The sequence below is a fragment of the Abramis brama genome, assembly GCF_963993115.1.
Source record: "Abramis brama genome assembly, chromosome: 15".
Taxonomy (NCBI): Eukaryota; Metazoa; Chordata; class Actinopteri; order Cypriniformes; family Leuciscidae; genus Abramis; species Abramis brama.
The window spans coordinates 20,984,055-21,007,484 of NC_139977.1; the positions used below are offsets into that span (position 1 = coordinate 20,984,055).

Below are 23,430 nucleotides of genomic sequence, written 5' to 3' on the forward strand. Positions count from 1 at the left end.
TAAGCATTGCCTGAGAATGATTGTCTGTTATAAGTAAGGAAAGTGGTCTTTATAACTTGATACTCTATATCCAAATTAAACTGGCTTATTCACAATCATATTGAGCTGAAAGATTGTGAATCAGAGTGAGATCATATCTTGAATTCTGTATGGACACTCGGCATTAGAGCATATATTTTTTCATTTGCTCACATCACTTGCATCAGATTAAAAAAACCTGTGAATCCATGTAGCATTGATAAGGTTATCACCCAATTGTCCGCTAAACTTATTTACTCACCAAATTGAAATGTTACACTCATTTGGTACTCGCTCCTGTGCACACAAGCCTGTTTTTGTTTGTAGCTTCTCCATGAAGACTTCACTTTTTCTTTTTTTTTTATTCTGTACCAAGTCAAAGCAGTCAGATTTATGTCCAGAGCCTACATCTGTTTTACAAATCACCCCAGTGCGGTAACTATCCACATGACATGATGTCTTGATGCTGTCTTGTGCATGATGGAGCTAAAAGCTCTTTCACTAGGACACAGTCCTTAAGGTTTCATGGACTTCTAGTGAATAAGGGTATTGATATTCAGACGAAAGATTTGTCAGCGTCATTTAACGATTTCTACACACAGACTTCTAAGCACCATTGAGCAGTGAGGTAGGCGTGTAAGTGTGTGTCTGCAGTGGTGGCGAGTGCGTAAGCGCAGATGTCTCTTAAATAAAATATAGATGAGAGGCAGGTACAGGAAGCAGCCGATGTAGGGAGTATGGGAAGGGAGAGGTCACATCAGTCATGGGACATGGCTATAGTCACGAAAGCTTCTTTCATTCATTTTCCATCAGTCTTTTTCATCTCATTTGGTCTGCAAGACATCTTAAAGGCAGGGTAGGTAGGAATGGTCTAAAAAACTTCTTTTTCAAATTTGTTTAAACTTTATGTACATATCAATACATAATTAAAATGTAAGTACTCTGAAAAAGAAAGTATAAAAATCGAGTGTCTGTAGACCTCTCACGACTGTTTTAAAGACAGTTCATTATTTCCATTCACTCCACCCCCTCCCTTCTGGGCTCCTTCCAAAGCCACGCCCCCAAAACACATGAACGCGCGACTCCAACCGCTGAGCTGAAGACGCATTATTTACCTGAGACAAGCAGAGAGGAAGGAGCACAGTGCATGTAGTGACATCATGTCAGAATCACATGTAATAAAAAAATCTAACGCTAATTGCTTATGAATATAAACAAATAAGATGTATTTTAGTACTCACTATCAAGCTTGCATATTGATATTGGTCAATTTAAAATATATATTTTTTGATTCGCTAACGAGCTAGTTATATAAGCTAAAAACAGGTTGCATTGATACACTTTTTTACATTACCATCAGTTATATTGTGATGAAGATGAATTTCGTGTAAGATTCATAACATATATGGTGTTCTGCATGTAGGGGTGGGAGATATTGACAAAAATGAATATCTCGATATTTTTTTCCAATATCTAGATATCGATATTCAGGCGATATTTTTGCCATCCTTCAAAGAAATGTGAGCAAACTGGCAAAGAAGGTCCAGTTGGTCTTTTGACTTGCTGCATTTGACCTATATTATTCTAGGCTATAGAAAAAAACAATAAAGGAGCTAACTAAACATAATCTGTGGCAGCCCCTACTTTTTCCACTTAAAAAAAAAAAAAAAAAAAAAAAACTTGGCACTTCTTGCAACAGTGATTATTAAATCAAACAACAATATTGTTGATGATCAATTCAAAGTAAAAAAAAAATAACATTTTCAAAACGGTATAAATCCATTCATTTTCCCCCCAAAACGCTATAAATCCATCTTTTTTTTCTTTTTTTTTTTCTAAATTTATGGTTTGTCTTTTTAAAAAAGTTTTTGTCTTTTATTTTTCGTGTTTGCATTTATGAGGAAAAAACAATATTACTTGACAGTTCTCCATTATGGACGCGAGCGCTCTGAAAGCTGCACTAAGACTTTCAAACTTTAACAGAGACCTCAAAACAGAAAGCACAAAGCCTTTCTTTAAAACGAATTTCGTTTTGTATTAATTGTATCTTAATTTTAATATATATTTTTTTCATTAATTCATTAATATTTTCATTCCTGGATTAAATACATAAAGTAAATATAGGCTATCAATCACAACATAAGGTGCTTGAACTGGAGATTATATCATCGTGAACCGAACCGTAGCCTCGCCTCACAGGCCTAAAAAATGTGGAATATATTTACAGAAATCTGGTTCTAAACAAAACCATCCAAAACAAAATAAAACTATGTAGCCTAAATGTGCATTTCTCCGGTGCATGCGTTCACTAGCCTACTGCGAAGATCGCGAGTCAAATATCGTCCACTTCATCTTTGCAGCCGACACAGAAATTAATAAACAATTAAAATGTCTTATTGCAATATTTTACACATTCATAATCATTACTTTTGCTGGTTCTTTGAGGCAGCTTTTTAGGTTTATGGCGTTTTGGAAAAGAGCTCTTCACGTACGTACAAACACCGTTTCACCAAGGCACAGCAGCCCTTCAGCACATAAGAACAAAAAGAGAAAAAGCACGGACTTACTAATTACGAAACTTTGATGTGGTTGAACAGCTGAAACAGTCACAAATTCCTCTGCAACTCAAACATTCTCAGTACGAGTTATGAAGGAAGAGAACAGCATTACAGTTTTCAGCGCGTCCTCCTTTGATTGCTGTGTTGTGACTGGAAAAGTGCATGCAGGAGCACATGCGCAAAATGTAGGTTTGTAAAATGTCCTTTTGTAAAATAAAAATAATTTTAGGGCGAAGCAGAGGAGGTCGTGCAAGAGGCCGTGGCGTGCAACTAGGGTCCGAGGAAGTAGAGGCTGAGGACGGGGTGGTCGCTGGAAAGCCACGATGATATTGACACGCGTTTTATTTCTTTGTTTATCCAAAGACTTTTTGTTCATTACCTTTTCTTGTACTGTCTTCTTTTTTTGCCTTGTTTGCCTTCACTAACTGCATGCCGGTAATGTGAATTTTGATTGCTCTTTCTCTGCCATTGTTTTGCTATTCCTAGGTTCCGTGCCTCTCGAATTCCTCAAATCAAACGTGCGCGCGCAAGTGGGCAGATCCCGTGGCAAAAGGGTGGTTGCCATGGTTGCGAGAGAGAGTGACAGTCGCCTAAGCCAATCCTTTGATTCGTCCCGAATCGAAATAATGAGCTGTGTTTAATACAGATTAAACGGTCTAGAGTCACTTGATTTTTATACTCTTTTTTTCAGAGTACTTACATTTTAATTATGTATTGATGTATATAGAAAGTTTTAACAAATTTGGATCTTTTATTTTTATATAGTCCTACCTACCCTGCCTTTAATTCAGCACGCTCACTTAAAGAACTTTAAAGAGCTTTTCTAAAGGCACAAATCAATACAGTGTCTTTAGTCTTTGTAAGTGGTCTTGTACTTTTCTGGTCAGACACAGAGTCCTAATGGTGAATTGTTTGATCAATTAGCATTAATAATGTTGTTGTGTTATAAATTACTACTTTATTTCTATCTATCTGTCTGCCCATCTGTCTGTCCTTCCATCCGCCATAAATTTGTTACATTTTAATCCAATCAAATGCTCTCTAGCATGAGAATGCCCTGCCCCCTAATACATAACACCCACTGTAGCAGGTAGCAAATCATGATTTATGGCTGTGATGTAACTAAAACCTATTGGGTATTTAAAAAACAGGAACCTTTGATATGTCCTGCCAAATCTTCCTGTTCCAATAGGAGATGCGTCAACACAGGACCAGAAAACTGCACTCGTTATGTCATTTCATAGGGTCTTTAACAAGGCACAGCCTTACCTTACCTTTCTTAACACTACTCTGAATGATCCCTTTGTGCATTGTGTGTGTGTGTGTGTGTGTGTGTGTGCAGTTGCTCCAGACATCGTGGTGCTGGGCTATGACGGCGACTGGTATGTGGGCAGGGAGAATGTGCAACTAAAGTGTCGAGCCAAGGCCAACCCGCCTGCCCAGCACTTCAGATGGATCAGGTGTGTAACCACTACACTCACAATAGCCACAGCGCACCATGTCTGGAATGGGTTCAAGAGTGTTAATGCTGGTTTCCTGAACTCCTCTCAATCAGCAGATGATCTCTATGATTCACAACACCAATAGTTGCTTTTGAACTGTCAGGTTTCAATGCAAATGGACCAATTTCATGAGTGAATGCCCAAACATTGTACACATTCAAAGCAAATCAGTTCTCTGCCACTAATATATTATATTTGCTCATTTGAAAGATTGAAAGTCAATCGTGTGCTTAAACATTTATTAATTGTGATTTAAATCTGCCTCAAGCAGTCATATGTTAAAATCACACCAACTCATTCTTTGTTGAAAATAGCCGTAATGAATTAATTTAAAGGGGACCTATTGTGCCCCCTTTTTACAAGATGTAATATAAGGCTTAGATGACACCAGAATGTGTTTTATGAAGTTTCAGCTCAAAATACCCCACAGATCATTTATTATCCCATGTTGTAAATGCCCATTTTTGAGTGGAAGCAAAAACATGCTGTTTTCGTGCATTTATCTTTAAATGCAAATGAGCTGCTGCTCCCCACCCACCTATCCCGAATAGCACTGTGCCTTTACAGCTCGTGCCTCGGATACTCTGCCAAAAGCTAACAAAACTACATATTTTTGGTTTTGATTATTATCTATCGTGGTCACGCTCATGTGACATTGCAGTTTTTTGTCATCTTGAAAGTGTATTATTGCCATTTTGTTTTAAAGCCTTATAAGTTTAAACTTCTGATATATGGTTTTCTGAGCGCATGCATCCGATGCACATGCACCGAAAACTGACTGGCGCGCGAGTTTTAAACTACAATCTCTTTCCTGTCTTTGCTCTTAAACTGTCAAACACACACAAGGTTAAGTAAAAAACACACAAAGTTCACATACACACAATCGTCTTCCTTCCTTCCTCTGTACATTGTTACACTGGTGCCGGAAGCCGTGAAGGAAGAGGAATGACGCCGCCATCAACACAGTCAGTTATGTCCGTGAACGTAAACAGCGGGGAAAGAAATGGCATTAGATCTGTGTATTAAAGTAACCGCAGCATAATATGCAATATCTACTGCTGTATGCTGTAAATATGAATCAAACAACAGAAGAAAAACAGAAAATCACTCATTGCTCTTGATTAAATAATTTTAGTAGCTTTAATAAGATTAAATGTCTCACTCAAATCTGAAAGTGTCTTGAAATGAACATTTATGGGGAAATAACAACAACAAAACAACAAAAGGGTGGTGTACACACACTGCGGACATACATTTATGTTCAAAAACAATATAAAAGTGAAATTTGCATAATTGGTCCCCTTTAAAACTATGAAATGACATATGGTAGTTATGAACAAACAAAAATATGTTTAACAAGTCAAAACTTGTTTAACAAATCATCTTTTATTTGGCGACTTCCTCAACTATGCATCTTGAAGGAGTTCCCATGTATGCTGGGCACTTGTTGGCTGTTTCCTTATCTGGTCCAACTCATCCATTTCACAAAAAAAAAAGCTTGCTTTTTTTTTAAAGCAGTTAACCATAGACATTTAGATCATAAGTCCAACTTTTGATTGACTCTGTAAATTACTACTGCTACTGACATTTTCCACAGTGTCTGGGCAGATGAAAGATCTTGCTATTTGGAAGCAATTTGACATGTTTTGTATGTTGTAGGTTGGATGGAGAAATGCCAGATGGAGCAGAGGTGCTGAATAACTCTTTGGTTTTTATGAGGCCCCTGCAGAAGAACGACTCTGGCGTTTACAGGTGTGAGGTGGCAAACGATATTGGACTGCGCAGTCGAGATATTAGAATACGCATTCAGGGTGAGTGAGAGACTTGAAACTTGCCATACCCATCTTATCAATATGTTTCCCATGTGAAGCTGGAGAAACAATAATAAGCAAACAGCAACTTAACCAGTCAAATTTGTTGAAATGTTGGCTTAAATCCCCCAAAAAATTTACTTCTCGCATTAATTCTTTCATTTACTTATTTCAAGCAAGATGTTTCTTAATGTTTTCTTCTCTAGAACCCACCTATCTCACATCACTCAGAGTTACATGGATCCTGATCCATTTTGTTTTAGGCACAGAAGCTCCCAATCATGTTCCTTTTGCATGAGGCCTTTGCCTGAAGGTCATTGGCCCTCCATTAAGTTCAGCTTTGGCTCTTTTAAAAAAGTTTGATTTGGTTTTTATTGGGTTTCATGAGTCATTGTCTAACTGACCTCTGAGACAGGTATCCGCTGTCAAACTCCATGGTGTTTATCTCCTATCATTTTTGTGTAAACATTAAACTTGAAAATTGAAAACTGCTGTTTAATTAGTTTCTGTGATAGAGACACACATTACCCACCCCCCCTTCCCCCTCCCTCCCTCGTGCACACTTATATCTCTGAGACTGTCACGCAGTTATACAAGGGGAGAATAGAGCGGAAGCAAACTTGACTGAGAGATGTCCTAGATTCATGAAACATTCACCAGCTCTTTTCAACCGCCATTAATTATGTATTTTCTTTTCTTCTTTTTTTAAACTTTTTTTTAATGCTTGAGAAAGATTCAGCATATGCATGCATGAAGCTATGTGTTTCTGTTGTTTGCGTGTGTTTGCGTTTTATGTCAAAGTTGTCTGCCTATATCTTTTTTTAAGAGTCCCTTTGCGTCAATTTTTTGAGTCGTGATGTTTCTACTAGAATGCCTACTGCTACTGTTTGCGTATTGACTGAGTGACTGTGGGTGTCTGCTGCTAGTCACTGATCTTTATGCATGAGTATGGGTGGGCAGAACCTGTCCTGCATGTTAAACACCCTGCCACTACCTGTGTGGTCACCAGTCACCCCCCAGATAAACACCCACACACTGCCTCCAGACGAACCAATCACATTTAGGTTTGAATGATATGTACAGTGTTCGGACAAGCATGGGTTAACACATACTGTACATAATTTGTGATTAATTGGATTTTATGGAGGCACAGAGAAGAGAAGCATGAAAGGGGGAGGGATTTCTGACCTTTCTGTGACTTGACCTCTCTTTATGTCCTGTTCTCTTCCTTTCTGGACATTGACGTGTGGAGGCGAGAAGCTCTAGTGTTTATTGATTGAAACAAATTATTCTTTAACTCGCTGGGTGAAATTGAATAAATTAAAATAAATTGACATTATCCGTGTCCTTGTGGTTTAAGGGGATAGTTCACACAATTTAAATTCGGTCAATATTTACTCATCGTCATGTTGTTGCAAACTTGTATGACTTTATTTCTTCTGTGGATCAAAGATATTTTGATGAATGTTCATGCCGATTATTTATTTATTTATTTATTTATTTATTTATTTATTTATTTTTCATACAACTGTGGTTCATGGTGTTAATATCTGCACTATAATCGTAGTCTTGTAGTTTTCTGAAGTATTCTGGAGTCGTACATTAGCTTTATGTGAGGAACTGTCCAAAATGTAAATCATTATCAATTTATATATATATATAAATATAAACCATTCAGATTCTTTAATTAATCATTCAGACCTTAGCTGTGTGAATTTTCTCCAGAAATTCTCTTTTTGTATTGCACTCAAAGAAATAACCACATACAGGCTTGATACGAGGGTGAGTAAATAATGACAACCAGGGTGGTTTGCACCAGGCCCCGCATCCTCTAACTTGTACTGGGCCCCGTACCATGCCTTGGTAACAACTTAGATTTTTGGGTGAACTATCCCTGTGGTTTAATAAATGCAACAGATGTTTGCGCTGGGAATACTGTGGAAGTGCAAAAATATTTCAGAACTTTTTGTATCAAAAATGTTTCCAAAAGAATGAATGGGACATTTCAGTTTTTTCTGAACCATATAGCTGCTCTTTCCTACATGCATATACATTCTCTCACCAGACCCACAGATGCATCCAAATTACATTTGACCTTGCGGGAACAATACAGTCCAGGAATGCTTTATGTATGCTACGTTTATTATTCATTCCAGTGAGGATGAGCAAATTATTCCCCACTTTAGCTGGAGCATTTGAACCACGTAACCCTGAAGAGCTTGCAGCCCTGACTCCTGCGACTTGCACGTCTGCACTCTATGCTTTCACACACTTCACAGCCAGCCAAATAGTTCTCATTGCGCCGGGAACAGGACACTCCGTAGTGGGATAGTTTGACTTTCAGCTCCCAGCCTCAGTGAACGCTACTTGCATAGTACAGATGCATGCTCCAGAATGAAATGAAACGCAACACGCTGCTCCCTAACACAATCAAGCGATCAATGCATGGTAATGGCGTTAGCTCAATCTCCTATCCTTGCACCAGTCAAGTCACGTTAGCAGGGTATTCTCGATGTCTGTTCCCTCCCCTCCCCCAGTAGCTCGTACCCTTTCACTGACCCCTTCCTTCCATTTTGTTTTTTTTCTAATCACTCAGCTATGTGGTCATACATACTCCCTCTCTCAGCTAACACAAATGTTGTTCATTAGGTTTCATTGTTGCAGACAACTGTACTTCATTGTTAGCTGGAGATGTTAGTATGTAGCTCCTCATGAATCCCTTATCATGAAGATCTCAACTCTTCTTTCACTTTCATGTTTTGTTTTTTTCTAGTCTTTGCTCTGGACAGTTTTAGGTTTTGAAGCTGTCGGAAGGTTTGCAGTCACTTCCTTTCAGTAAAAGAACTGATCCAAAACCTGAAACTGTCACGTCCATGGCAACTGTTGGTCAGTCTAGATGTTATGCTAGAAGATGTTACAATCTTGGAAGCAGATTCATATGACTGTTAATGATATGCGGATGTAGTTGGCATTGACATTATCTACTTTTCTTTGTCTGTCCATCCCTTCCTCCTGCCCCCTTCCCTCTTGCCTTTCCTTCCTTCCCTCCATTAGATCCTCCCTCAACCACCACCATGCCCTCCACCACCCCTGTGCGCCTCCTAACCGCCGACATCTCTGCCACCGCACCTGGCAATAAACAGCGAGCCCTCATCACCTCTCCAACCCTGGCGCCTCTGCCGGAGGGAAGCCTAGGCTCAATTGTGGGTGGGGCAGTGGGCGGAGCCCTCTTCCTGCTGTTGCTGCTCATTCTAGGTGGTGTTTATTACCAGCGTCAGCGGCGGACTTTCCGCGGCGACTACTACACAAAGCAGTATCACGGCCCCTCGGACATGCAGAAGGCTCCCCAGCCCCATGAGTTGCAGCAAGTCTACAGCAAAGGAAGCCCTGACACAAAGCTCAAATCCAACCAGGATAACGGCTCCATCTACCCGGATAAGGATCGAGAAGAGTGGGGTGATTTCGACCGAGAGCGATCACCCAATGGACGCAGTAGAGCTTTGAGGGAAGCAGGCGGTCAACTCAACCACCATAACCATCACAACCATGAGCACGTCTACCACAACAACCATCACCCCGGCCATCCGCAGACCTTAAGTCCAGCCCATCACATCCAGAGGAGCTCGCTGCAGCCAGAGCCCCGCAGGTACGCCGCTCCGCAAGTCATGAGCAACGGTTCCCCCTACATGTCAGAGGACTGCTACGACAATGACTACGTGTCGCACACCGATGGCTCAATGATCTCGCGGAGGGAGTGGTATGTCTGAGAAGGATGAGCAGGAAGAGACTGCGTAGACACTTGAAATGCTTCAGACTGCAAAATGATACAAGGATGAACAGAGTTATGTACAGAAAATTAGTAGGAAATGCACCTTTTCTAGTAGTTTACACATACCAATTTGTTTTTGTACATTAGCCTAATCATTAGTTAGCTCTTCATAGCTAGCTGGTTTAAAGGATGTTTTGGGACCAAGAGAGGGTATAATTTTTGTCTTCATTTGTTAAGGTCAGGTAAAAAGACATCTGCTTTATGTTTCACCAATAAACCAGTTCAGGGTTGATTTCAGGGGTGATTTAAGTTGGGTTTTCTTGCCAAATCAATAACCAGTCTCCTTTCCTTTGCACAGTAAGTTGTACTGTGTGATTTATTTAAAAGGAAGTCAATACAAAAAAAGAAAGGCGTTCAAACAAATGCAATTTGTATTCAGATAACCTGTCGATAAGTGTTTCAGATCAGCGCCGATGTAAGCGATGAGTTTTGATGAATCACATCAACTTTCAATGCTGTCACTCTGATGGAGGCAGAAATTAGCTCCTGTCAACAGCCTGGCGGTTTCCATGGCAACATTTATTTCCTCTCTACTGGCATTCAGAGTTGGAGTGCTTTAGGGAGGTGCTAGACAGGGAGGACTGTGCTGGATTTGATAAAGTCCAATGGGAGAAAGCCAGACAGTATGATTGCCGAAATGGGGTGCTGTTATTGTATCAATTCAGCTTCTATTTGCATACCACTGTGTCACTCTGTTAGCTCTGGATTTCTTTTGTTTGTGCCATCAGAAATGTTTGCCGCTGTGTTAGTCTGTCTGCAAAAGGAGATGGTTGGACAATGTCTTGAACATCGAAAACTACTGCCATTGTTCGACATGAAAGCTTGTCCCGTATTAATGTAGCTGTCTGGCTTGTCTTCGTCAGACCATCACTGCCAAGTGTTAACGTCCGACTGCATTCAGCGGCTTGCATTACGTCACAAATCAAGTCCTGTGCCTGTCTCTTGTGTTTCTGTGTGTTTTCTCTGTGTCCGTGTGTCTGTCTGTAATTATGTAAATCCAATCAGCTAGTGTTAACCGACAGTGTTTTGATGAATTTCCTCATTGTCTGTGCAATAGTGTTCAGATTTCTGGCCTCAGATCTCACACATAATTTAACGCAGAAGACGATAGCCTAACACACGTGTTATTGGTCATTCATTTTTAGTGTTGGCTGGATCTTAATAAGCTAGCAGATGCATATGGTTGGGTTTTGAGATACTGGAGATGATATTGTAGTGCCTTAAACTGAAGACGTGCCCTGTAAGCATTATAATGTGCATGCAGAAGTTACGAACGATTGAGTATCATTCTCAGAAGAAGTGTGCGAGTAGTTTTTGAAGCATATAATGGTCAGGATGGGCCCTGAGAACATTAATTTGTACTGTCATTTGTTTTGTGTGCCATTTTCTATGATTTGCTTTTTGCAGATTTTCAGACAATAACTAATTGTTTTGCTCGCATTAAATGACATGTGACACTTGAGTTACAGTGCACATCAAAGAGTTAAGTAAAACAAAATATGTATGTGTACAGTTTTGGGCAATGCAAAGTTGAAGAATTCAATGTAAACAAGGTTGTTATGTATATATGCTGGCAGTTTGGAGAACCTTGTTTTGTTTGTTAGTTTGTTTGACTTTATCGTTCCTCTAGGAAGCCTGAGATTCAACGGTGGAACGCACTAGAAAACCCACCGTTACACAGATTGTGATGAGAGGATAACACGTACACTTCTCCAGAACATCTTTTTCACTTTTTCGTTTTGTTTTACAAAGATCTACTGTAAAAAAAAAAAATGCAAAAAAAATACAAAAAATGATTAAAAGAAAAATAGCAGAGAAGAAATGTATTTGCAATGTATAGATGATATACTGAGCATTGTTTTGTAAAAAAAAAAAATTTGGGATACATTTGTTTTGAAATAAAGCACCTTTTTTCTGTGACATGTTTCTTTGTTTTATAACTTGGCCTCAGATCTGTTTCGTGTTGGTTGGAAGGGTGAATGTTGAGGTCTTGGGTGTGACTGGTTGCTTCAGCTGCAGAAGTGTTCCCTGTGGGGGTCTCCTCTACTCTCCTGGAGGCCTCCAGGGATGTATTCCTCACGCCCTCTTTTCCTTTGCTGTGGTTAACCTACTTCATCTCCGAATATCCCCTCGTGCTCTGAGCCTCATGCATATTTTGTGGGAAAGCCTGTGGCTAAAAGCTTCCTGTGGATGGGGGCCGAACTTCCTCTCAGACTTACCTAGGATAGCCTTAAAGTGGAGGGGATTATGGACTTGTTGATTCTTGTGTTTGCACTGCTGTTCTGTCGATCTGTGTGAGAGGAGATGGGGGAGCTGGTTGACGAAGGGAAGATCAAGCACAGCTGTGGGACTAAATGGTGTTTGAGTGTTTTTTGTTTCATAGTCGTTGGTGAGTCTATCATCCTGTCCAATCAGCTGGTGGTGGGACAAGCTAGTAATTAGTTGTCAGAAGTTCCACGATGAATCAATGTCCAAAGTCAGCTCATGAAATGTGCCTCTTTAATCCAAGACCATGAGATCAGGGCTAAAATTAGTATAGTAAAGCAGTGGTTCTCATACATTTTCATGTGTTTGACCACATTAGACCCCAAATCTGGGGCAAACAGATTTGTAGTGTCAAAGTAATTACCTGTTGTTTTAGGTGTGTACAAATAACCCTTAGTTTATAACTTTTATCTTGAAATAGCTAAAAGATAATAGCTAATATCTAAATTTAAAAGATGGTGGAAATCAAAATGCACAATTAAATATCCATTATATTCTGTGCAAACCGATATGATACTTTCACATTGTGCAAAACTTTGACTGTTTTGTTCATGTTTAATTCATTTAAATAAATTTAATTAAGTAGACTGGGCCTTTTAGCTATTGTACATTTGAGTCGACTGTTTGCTACATTAATGATGATAATAATAAGTGTTCCTTGAACACCAAATCTGCAGAGAATGATTTCTGAAGGATCATCTGACACTGAAAACTGGAGTAATGAGTTGCCATCACAGGAATAAACAAATAAAGCCTTTCTTCTGAACAATGCCGTAAATTGTTTACGTCAGTGATGGGAAATGACACAAACATGCTCTTTATACCTTTAGAGAATACAGAATAGAGACACTTTCATTCCCTCAGGTATTGTAAGTCCAGCATACTGTATAATTCCTTGGAAAGTGAGGAAGCCCACTGAAAATAACAATGTCATTCATGCAGTCACCTTATCACGGGTGAGGAGGTCACTGTCTCTCACTGCACTGTTTGAATAGATTCACTAAGGAGCAGTATTACCACCCCCCTCCCTGATCCATGAGTGCTTCTGATTGGTTAAATTAGACCGGTAGAATGGTTTTGTTTGCCACAGCTCCCTTCCAGGCCATTGACACCGTCCCCATGGCAACAGACTCTTCCCGGGCTCATGACAGAGAGCTTGTTCTCTTGAGGGATACCTGTGCCTCCCGTCTCGCTCTCCATCACAGAGAAAAAATAAAGAGTGGATAAAAGAGGGCAATTCTCCAGGAAAAAAAATAGGGAGAGCTTTTGAGAAAAGGGGGGAGCTTGAGACAGGAAGAAGGGAGGAGCCAAAGATGGACTAAGGTTAAAAAGGAGAACTGGGGGATGACAACGAAAATGCACGTGTGAAGTATATCAATTATAAAGATAAATGTCTTCTATAAAAGATGGTCAGTTTAAAAGGCTGCGATCTGTCATTGTGACCAAGTCATTTTCTTCCTTTTTCCTTCCAGAGAGAATATTTCCATTGGAAAATTTGTCATTTGTGACTCCTCCCTCCCAGATATCCATCTTTTATGACATATTTTTCCACTAATACATCACAGTGGTCATGAAGTCATTCCCTCAGTGGTAAGGCTGTTATTAAATGTTCAGTGCTCCATTTTTAGAGTCTCACATATATCAGAACTTGAACCTTGGAAAGTGTGACTGCACTTTATTATTTCACGGTCACAGATATACTAGGGTGTACAAATATGAAACCGAATATAGTGATATTAATTTGCCTCCAGTTGGTTCTCAGGAAGTCACGTTGACCCAAAAGACAAATAAAATGCTAAGGGGGAAATGCTGATAGATACGAGATACTCTTCAAGTCTTATTTCTGCAGTGAGCACTTCAGATAGCATTTGAGGTCTTTGTCAAACACTTAATGATTTGAGAGACCACCCAGAATCAGCTTCTCCTCTCTACAGTCGAGCACACTAAAGTACCTTCATAAAAATCTGTCAGTTTAAACAATGGCAGCCACAACAGGAGATGACCTCTGACACTTGACCTATCTTCATTCGCCAGAACAACCCTCTCGACAATACTTAAGCGGTGGGCTTTCTCTTGTCTAGTGGCCTCTATTAGGAGAGACGAGTTATATTGAACAGTCATTGAGCCCTTTTGGTGAGCTGCATCATAAACATTTGCCCTTTTCAAGGACGTTTCTCTGTTTCTTTCCATTGCCCCACAGACAGTAATTCACAGTAATTAAGACTCATGGGTCGCAAACACACAACAGAAACCTTTCCGGTCCAACACAGACAAACTCCCTACCTGCACTCCAATATGGCTATCAGGTGTCAGCCAGCAGGGAGGGCCAGCATTCCCCATGTAACATTTACCAGAATGCATTGTGGTGCTTCTTCCCATCCCAGCTCCTGTTATCAAATACCCGCCGAGAGTGTTGAATGAGTTACGGGCTGTCCGTGTCCAATACGACAATCTGAGACCTATAACAGTGAGTCTAAGAGAAACACCTGATCCCTTTAATCAGGTTTAAAGATGCCTGCCACCCTTGAACCGGCTCTAAGCGAGTGTGAACTCATTTAATCCTCTGGGATCACCTCTGCTCTGAGCTGTGAATCTCTCCGTCAGTCTCCAGAAACATTAAATCTGCTTGGTAAACATCTTTTAGGAGGAATGAAAGCGCCTTCAAAGGATACGGTTCAAGTCTGGGCTCACCTGCGTAAGGTCTTAAGTCCAGCGGGGTTAAAGTGAGCCGCCAAAAAGGCACCTGAATTATGGAGAGGGCACTTTAGCAGGACAAAACTATTGAAGAGGGACCAACAGATTTCATAAGATGTTTGTTGAGGGTGGATAAAGGAAAAAAGCTCAAAAGGGATTGTTCAGTTGTATTGACAGACAAACACAAAAAAATAGGGCTGCCCCCGACTAAATTTTTTCTAGTTGACTAGTAGTCTTTCATTTAAGCCATTAGTTGACTAATTGCACATTTATATTAATTTAATTACTTATACAGTGAGGAAAATAAGTATTTGAACACCCTGCTATTTTGCAAGTTCTCCCACTTGGAAATCATGAAGGGGTCTGAAATTGTCATCGTAGGTGCATGTCCACTGTGAGAGACATAATCTAAAAAAAAATCCAGAAATCACAATATATGATTTTTTAACTATTTATTTGTATGATACAGCTGCAAATAAGTATTTGAACACCTGTCTATCAGCTAGAATTCTGACCCTCAAAGACCTGTTAGTCTGCCTTTAAAATGTCCACCTCCACTCCATTTATTATCCTAAATTAGATGCACCTGTTTGAGGTCGTTAGCTGCATAAAGACACCTGTCCACCCCATACAATCAGTAATAATCCAACTACTAACATGGCCAAGACCAAAGAGCTGTCCAAAGACACTAGAGACAAAATTGTACACCTCCACAAGGCTGGAAAGGGCTACGGGGAAATTGCCAAGCAGCTTGGTGAAAAAAGGTCCACTGTTGGAGCAATCATTAGAAAATGGAAGAAGCTAAACATGACTGTCAATCTCCCTCGGACTGGGGCTCCATGCAAGATCTCACCTCGTGGGGTCTCAATGATCCTAAGAAAGGTGAGAAATCAGCCCAGAACTACACGGGAGGAGCTGGTCAATGACCTGAAAAGAGCTGGGAGCACCGTTTCCAAGGTTACTGTCGGTAATACACTAAGACGTCATGGTTTGAAATCATGCATGGCACGGAAGGTTCCCCTGCTTAAACCAGCACATGTCAAGGCCCGTCTTAAGTTTGCCAATGACCTTATGGATGATCCAGAGGAGTCATGGGAGAAAGTCATGTGGTCAGATGAGACCAAAATAGAACTTTTTGGTCATAATTCCACTAAACGTGTTTGGAGGAAGAAGAATGATGAGTACCATCCCAAGAACACCATCCCTACTGTGAAGCATAGGGGTGGTAGCATCATGCTTTGGGGGTGTTTTTCTGCACATGGGACAGGGCGACTGCACTATATTAAGGAGAGGATGACCGGGGCCATGTATTGCGAGATTTTGGGGAACAACCTCCTTCCCTCAGTTAGAGCATTGAAGATGGGTCGAGGCTGGGTCTTCCAACATGACAATGACCCGAAGCACACAGCCAGGATAACCAAGGAGTGGCTCTGTAAGAAGCATATCAAGGTTCTGGTGTGGCATAGCCAGTCTCCAGACCTAAACCCAATAGAGAATCTTTGGATTCTCAGGTGGTCAAATACTTATTTGCAGCTGTATCATACAAATAAATAGTTAAAAAATCATACATTGTGATTTCTGGATTTTATTTTTTAGATTATGTCTCTCACAGTGGACATGCACCTACGATGACAATTTCAGACCCCTCCATGATTTCTAAGTGGGAGAACTTGCAAAATAGCAGGGTGTTAAAATACTTATTTTCCTCACTGTATATACAACCCTAGCAACCACTCTTAGCAATTTAAACATGTTTGATCTCATTGATATTGTTCATTGAAGCTATAGTAGAGTATTGTGAGAGATCGAGTTAGCGAGTGTACCTGCATTTACAGTAGACATAGCATTTTCCTTCAGGTCAGTCCTATATTCATAATAAAAAAATATTAAAGGAATAAAATTATACCTTTTGAAAGGTACCGCCCCAGTTACAGCTTTTGTACCTTTTTTTCTGAGTGTAGTGGTATATTCGGCAGTACACTTTAACCATAATTCAAAGACAATAGAAGTATGAATTTGCATAAAGAAAAAAAAACACTCCTAATGTGACTAATTGTATTTAATATAAATTTAAACTATAACACATTTTCATTTAATTTCAGTTAACATGCAGTTAAGTGCAAAAACTGTGCACTTAAGTAGGTTATTATTTTTAAAGTATATTAGATCTGTAATAATCACTCTTTTTAAAAGTATTCTAAAGTGTACTTTTTTCACGAGGGAAATCCTACAATTTCTATCTTTGTATGCATTTGGAGTGAATAAACCAAATTGTCTGTTGCTTTATTACTTGTAATATGTGAGGTGAATGTTGCGCAGCAAACAGACAGCTTTAACCCTTGCTGAACTGAATTGAAAAGGGGTCTTGTGACTCACTGTGGGGGGCCCATCTGTGGTATTACATGCCAGACGGTAGAATGATCGCCTCTCTCCTGCCCCCTCAGAGCCCTGACACCATCCCTGACCATTGTTCCTGTACACTGAACCACATATAATCCCAAATGAAGGTAAACCTTCAGAAAACATCTAGCTTATAGAGAAATAAATATAGACATGCTGGACTGGATGCTAAGCTATGTGCTAATTAGTAATAGAAATAGAGTGTGGAAGGTAGGGGGAATAAAAAAGAAATGCGATTAATGTTAGGAACATTCTCACTTATCAACAGAGTTCCTCTCTTATCCTTAATCCTCAATCTTTTGCATATTGTACAAAAAAAATTAATGATTGGCCATTGCCATTTCTTGTTATTATCGTTAGGATGCTAAATGACTGGATTTCGCCCATGAAATTTAACAGAGCAATGGTAAATATCACACCTTAACATGAAGGCTAATTCTTTGTAATTATGACGACTTCTGTTTGTTGTGTGTAATTTTTTTAAATGGTAAAATGGCTTCTATCCTAGTTCAATGTGTAAAGACAATAAATGATTTTGGGCCTACATTATCGACCAATTGCAGAAGGCGTTTTCAGGAAACCTGAAACCAAGTAATTTTCGATATTTAGCCTACATTTATTCTAAATGGTCAGGGGTGTGGCATTAAAAATCTACATGTTCTTCATGTCTCTTTTTCTGAGCAGTGCAGTTTTGTCTGAAACGCAAAGATCTTTTTGACAAACTGCCGAAATAAGAGTTTCGGTTTAACTTGAAGAATTTATAACAGAAATAAAATATGGTTCTCAAAGTCTTCTTATTAGCAGTTGTAATAACCCTATTGTAATTGTTAGAATTTCCAAGGATGAATTCTCCCCTAAAAGTGATCGGGCAGACCAAACCATAAGTCACAGAGACTTGAAACTTTGAGGGATGGTTGTACCCACCCAATATACAACGTCCCAGAGGCTCTTCTCAATCGCCCTGATGGTGGCGCTACAGCAATCAAAAGTACGCAATGGCTCATAACTCCTAAACCATTTATCTCAAGTGTCTTATATCATTGGAATCCTTGGCGCAAGGCGGACAGAATGAACGTCTCGGATAAAATACGGTCAAAATTGTGTATTTTGGATTTTTTGAAAAACAAACTCTGTACACCTATGTATGGGCTCAGTCTGTGGTTGCGTGAAAAAGGCCATGGCGACTGGCAACTTTGTGGTGCTATAAAATGAAAAAAAAAAAAACACAAACATGGCTATACCAGTAGTGCGCAACAGTCCGAATGACTTGAAAACTGACATGTGGTGTGCTTGTCCAAGGTGCCGCGATTGTCTGTGAGGATATTTGCGTATCTCGAAAAACATGGCCACCTTCGGCCAATGAAGTTCGAGCAGCTGTCAGACAAGGTTAACAGAGTCTGATCGAAACTCACTGGGCCTGTTTGATTCACAGCCCTAGAGGCCTGTGAGAAATTCAAAGAAATTGGCCACCGGGGGACGCCTTTGTGTTTTTCGCGTGCGTGAAGGATTTTATAATTACACGATTTTTCGCACATGCCCATGACCATATGGCCATATTCGTACCATATTTTAGAACTCATTCTGAGCAACTTTGCCTCTAGGACCACCGCTGTCAATTGAATTGTTCATTAAATATTGGAGTTTATTTAAAAAACCTATGCAAACTTTTTGGCTGTACCTCAATAACTGTTAAAAAGTTTTAAAACATATATTTCCTTAGTAAATTACCTGTTTTGTTTGTGAATGGTCTTTTCCATCTATGATTTAGGTGGTGCAGGCTTCATATGTAAAACATAATACCTTTTTACACGTGTTGAAAGGCCTTAAAGCGCTTGAACCCCGTTAATTTCAGTTTGCAGCTATATTTATTATTATCATTATTTTTACTATTATTTTAAGGAATATCATACAACGATGATGTATATTTCAACAATGTTTTATTTTATTTTCAGTATACAAATTCGGTTGTGCTGCATGCACCTTATTTGATATAAAATAAAATGCAATGTATTGTTGTAAATTAATTGTTAGATTTTCATTTGAATACATTTTAAAATATTGAATAAATGGTTAAAAAAAATGTCATTCATTTCATTAGACATCATTTTTGATGATTAATTTGTATTAAATTATAAAATACAAAATAGAAAACACAGAATTTGGGAACAAATGAAAAAGATTTTATGAGGCCCTAAATGAAAATAGCTATGTGTTTACATTTGTTTTTGAGATCTAACAAGCGTGGAATGCATTTCCTTCCCCTTTAATGGTATGACATGATAAATATAGATATCAAATGATATGGAAAAAATATTGTGATGGTACAGAAATGATACGCTTCACTTTTAACTCTTCACAAGCTGCAGAAGTCATATTTTTAATACACTGCCTTCTGATGTTGCCGTATGGACTTGCTGTGCAAAGATCTGTCACGAGCCTGGTTGAAGCACGACTGTGCCAAACCTCCAATTCAGTGCCAAACTTTTTGCTAATATTCTCTATCCCAGCTCACATTGGTGCTTACAGTCCCCTATAGCCACAATCCCCTCTCCTCATATTCCCTCCCCGATCTCCTGACTCCTTACGCCCTTGACCTCCTGCTCTCACTGTCTTTATTCCTCCAGTGCCAGTTTCTCTCAGCCCCCTCATGAGCCAAACGTGTGCTCAGCAAGGCAAATATTTACCCCTCGCTACACTTAAACAATCACTATTGTATGACTTGTGACTGAACATCCTGTTCTGTTCTCCTGTGAGAGCAGAGGTGAGCTGACAGTAACAGCACTGTGGTAATTATTGGGTTCTCGGCCATAAAACCTTAGGGGAAAACACTCGATAATACGTTCAATTGATTTGTGTTAGGGGAAAAAAAGACATTGTGATTCTTTTTCAGCATTTCCAACATCCTCAAACTGTTGGGTAATATGGTGTCGTTGTTCCACACTCTTGGCCAAGAAGTCTGTTGATCATCCAAAGGGGCACACTTTTGAGTTTAATTAATCTTAATTAATGGATGTAATCCTTTTACTGGAGTCCCGTTGTGGGGATAACGAGCTTGTGATCTCAGCAACCTCATTGATTTTGGTGAACTTGCTAAATGAAGTTGCGCAAGAGTGTGAAACTCACCGTAAAAGCGAACGAGCGAGGTAGTAATGACAGAGAAAGAGAGTGGAAGGGAAAGCTGGAGGAAGGAGTGCAGCAAAGCATAAGAGCACTGCGGGGTGGGAGAGACAGTAACAGCAGGCTTTAAAAGGAGGGCAGCATGAGGTCCTAATTACTGAGCCTTAGAGATGGCTGGCAACAGCTTGCCCCTTCCAACCACTGCACAACCCACCCATCCACCTGACTCGCCGTAACAACAAACCGCTATTTCACATACACTCTGACTCTTGATTAACAATTAAATCCACTAGGACAGATGATATGCACTGTAAAATACCAACTGAATCATTGGCATCGTTTTCTGAATCTTTTTCTGTCTTACTTTCTGTATTAAACATCCCTAAAGTGTATGTGCATTGCTATTTTTAACCCATTTTGTTCCTTTTTTTTTTTAGCACATTTGAGAATAAAAATAAACAGCCAATATCCTTGTTATATCAGTAAGTTATAAGTTAACAGTGAGAACTGGACCCTAAACTAAAGTGTTACCGTATGTATGAATGTGTGTATGATTGATTGTAATCTGGACGTACTACATTCGTCATGTGACCTACCAGTGTCAGTTGCGTCACTTTACTGTCATTCACAAATTCTCTCCTATGGCCTGATGGGATAGTAAAGTGTCCACTGGATGCACACTTGAGAATCTCACTGCAAATAGGTCACCTGGGTACTTTTTGCCCACTCTTTTATGAATACTGTGACATTTAACATATAGTGGGGAAATTGGCTATGCATTTTCAGATGAAGCTATTGTCTTCATTCTGCTGTTCAAGTACATCTTTCTAGTTTTAAAGATACTTTTATGTATTTATTTATTTGCTAAATTCTTCTGGCTGTATGAACTCAATATTTTTGCTTACTCTGCCCTCACTATTGGCATTGTCACATTTTTATTCATATCTTTATTTAACTGAGCTGTCTTGTAGTCTCTTGCTGTTCTGTTAGTTGCCTTTTGCAATCTTTTGTGCTTTTTGTTATAATTTGTGGCATTTAGCCGTTCTGTGCCAAGATCAGCAGTGTTTTTAGTGGAACTTGATGTACCTCCAATAGCGTTGGCCGTGTTTATTTATTAATTAGCTTTTCTTTTTTCTCACTGTGTTGTGGCGCCTTTCAGACATGTCTCAGAAGCAGATGACATCCTCCATGGCTATTGCTGGGGCCGTGATGGGAGCTGTGCTGGCACTCTTCCTCATCACAGTCTTCACCATCGTGCTCCTTACAGCACGCAAGGCGCCCCAAACCACATACTCAGATAAAGTGTGAGTACATGCAATATCTTCACCTATACAGATAATCTGACTTTTAACTTTTACCTAACGACATGCAGGATGAGATCTCAAATATATTAGTTTTCAAAAGTTTGTGTTTTCAGGCCCTCAAAACGTCGTTGACGTGTAAATGAATGGCTAAAACGCATAAAAAGTTTTCTGTTTTTAGTTGGTGTTTTTAAAATGGTGCCGTGTAAACTGCCCTTTAATCCATGAGTTAATGAATCATCTATTTAAGTTTAATTTAGTAGAACAGTGATTAATTTTAGTACTTTATTTTCTTCTATAATTTAATTATTTTTTCTATTTTATTAGATTGTATTTTTGCCCAATCCTGTTTAAAATGTTGCATCTTTAGTCTTACTGAAGTTTGAAACTACACTTTTGTGGACACTATCATTCACTTAACAATTTTATATATTAACAAATACAGGACATTTGTATAATGGAAAAAATAACAACATTTGCATAAATAAGGAAGAATTGTCCCAAACACTTTTTTTTAACTGGATGTTTTTAACTTTCCCAGACCGTTCAGAAGTTGCATTTTAATAACTTGAAGGGAACAGAAAACATTCTTAAAACATAACATTGTTTGCATGGGTACAGACATTGTCAGACATCTAAGATATTGAGTCACCTGCTTTGCCACAACTTAGACCTTCAGTTGGGGCAGTACATGGGCACTTACCTGGTGAATTATTTAATCATTACCATGCTTCCTCAGCAACTTCCTAACCTTCCTTTGAACTTGGACTGAAAGAATAAATCTTTAACCATCACCAACCTACATTTCAGTGAACTTACAGACTTGTACCAGATTTCTTAGTAGCGTTTCATCGATGTGCTCATGTGTTACAGTTTTGGTCTAACATGCCAAACCGATTTACTCATAGTCGTAATATGTTTAAAATGAGTTTACTGAAGTGAATAGTTTATTGAAGAGTTTGTTTTTCCAGTCAGACTATCATTAAGTACATTACACTCCGCTTCAGCTCTGTCCGGCTCACCTGTTGGCCTGTCAGAACGAGGCACTTCACGCTACAGCACCTTTTTATGGCTTAACCTTTGCTTCATCCCTTAACTGTAATATATTTTGTCTGGTCAATTATTACTGAGCCCAGAAACCCAGTCAAGACTGTGAATGGTCTGTTCTAGTGGGAGTAACATCAGATGGTTTTCTTTTGTTTCCTGAAAAGGCAACTGCATGTCATCACAAAGAGAGACTAGAGCCACAATAGACTACAGTTGTGTATTTGCTTTTGCAGTATACAGAGACTACCACACGATACATCATTTCAGAACTTGTGTGGGTAAAAGAGCTTCAGATAGCTCCTTTTTGACAAATCATGTTGATTTTTCAGTTTTTTTCTTTTGGTTCATGCTAAAAGAGCCGCTTTATTGTTCTGTCACTAAGAGTGTCTCTAGATGTGAGCCCACAGACGTCTTATTTCAGCCAGCCCGGAGGTCTCCCTTTTCCCACAGCCTCCAAAAAGCAGCTCCCCTCATAGAGCTTCACATGGCTTTTCACGCTGCACTTAACCCCGGGTTATCATCTTTTTGATCTTGGTTTGAGGCCACTAATTAATCGCTGGTGAAGTGGCATTTCACAATTGTAGTTTTTAAAGTGTTAGCATTGCTTTTTAACCCCTGGGTAAGCACCGCTTTTATGGTGCCAAAAGTATAATGTGATATGATTCATTGCAAGCATCTTAACAGAGTTGTTTAGCAATAGATAACCAATAATAATATAATATAGTACAGAGCTCATTGTGATGGTATAAAAATGAAATGGTAGGGGAAATTATATCTCTTAATCGTATCTCTTAAATAATTTTTTTGCTAATTATTTGTGTCCCCTCAAGAAACTTTGCAATTGCTTGCAAAATTTTTGTGATGGACATAAGGGTGAGGGGGAAAACG

The 23,430-nt window shown here is 39.3% G+C and overlaps 1 protein-coding gene across 2 annotated transcripts in view; it reads left to right on the forward strand.

The window, feature by feature from the left end:
- Positions 1-23,430, forward strand: part of nectin3b (nectin cell adhesion molecule 3b) — a 58,487-nt gene that overhangs the window by 29,309 nt on the left and 5,748 nt on the right. The window contains exons 4-6 of one of the 2 annotated variants that reach the window (XM_084136107.1): positions 3,919-4,036; positions 5,738-5,889; positions 21,354-21,498. In XM_084136107.1, the coding sequence (XP_083992233.1) occupies positions 3,919-4,036; positions 5,738-5,889; positions 21,354-21,498 (415 nt within the window). Of the gene's footprint in view, positions 1-3,918; positions 4,037-5,737; positions 5,890-8,943; positions 11,639-21,353; positions 21,499-23,430 lie in introns of those variants that run through there. The other variant, XM_084136106.1, reaches the window with a different exon arrangement.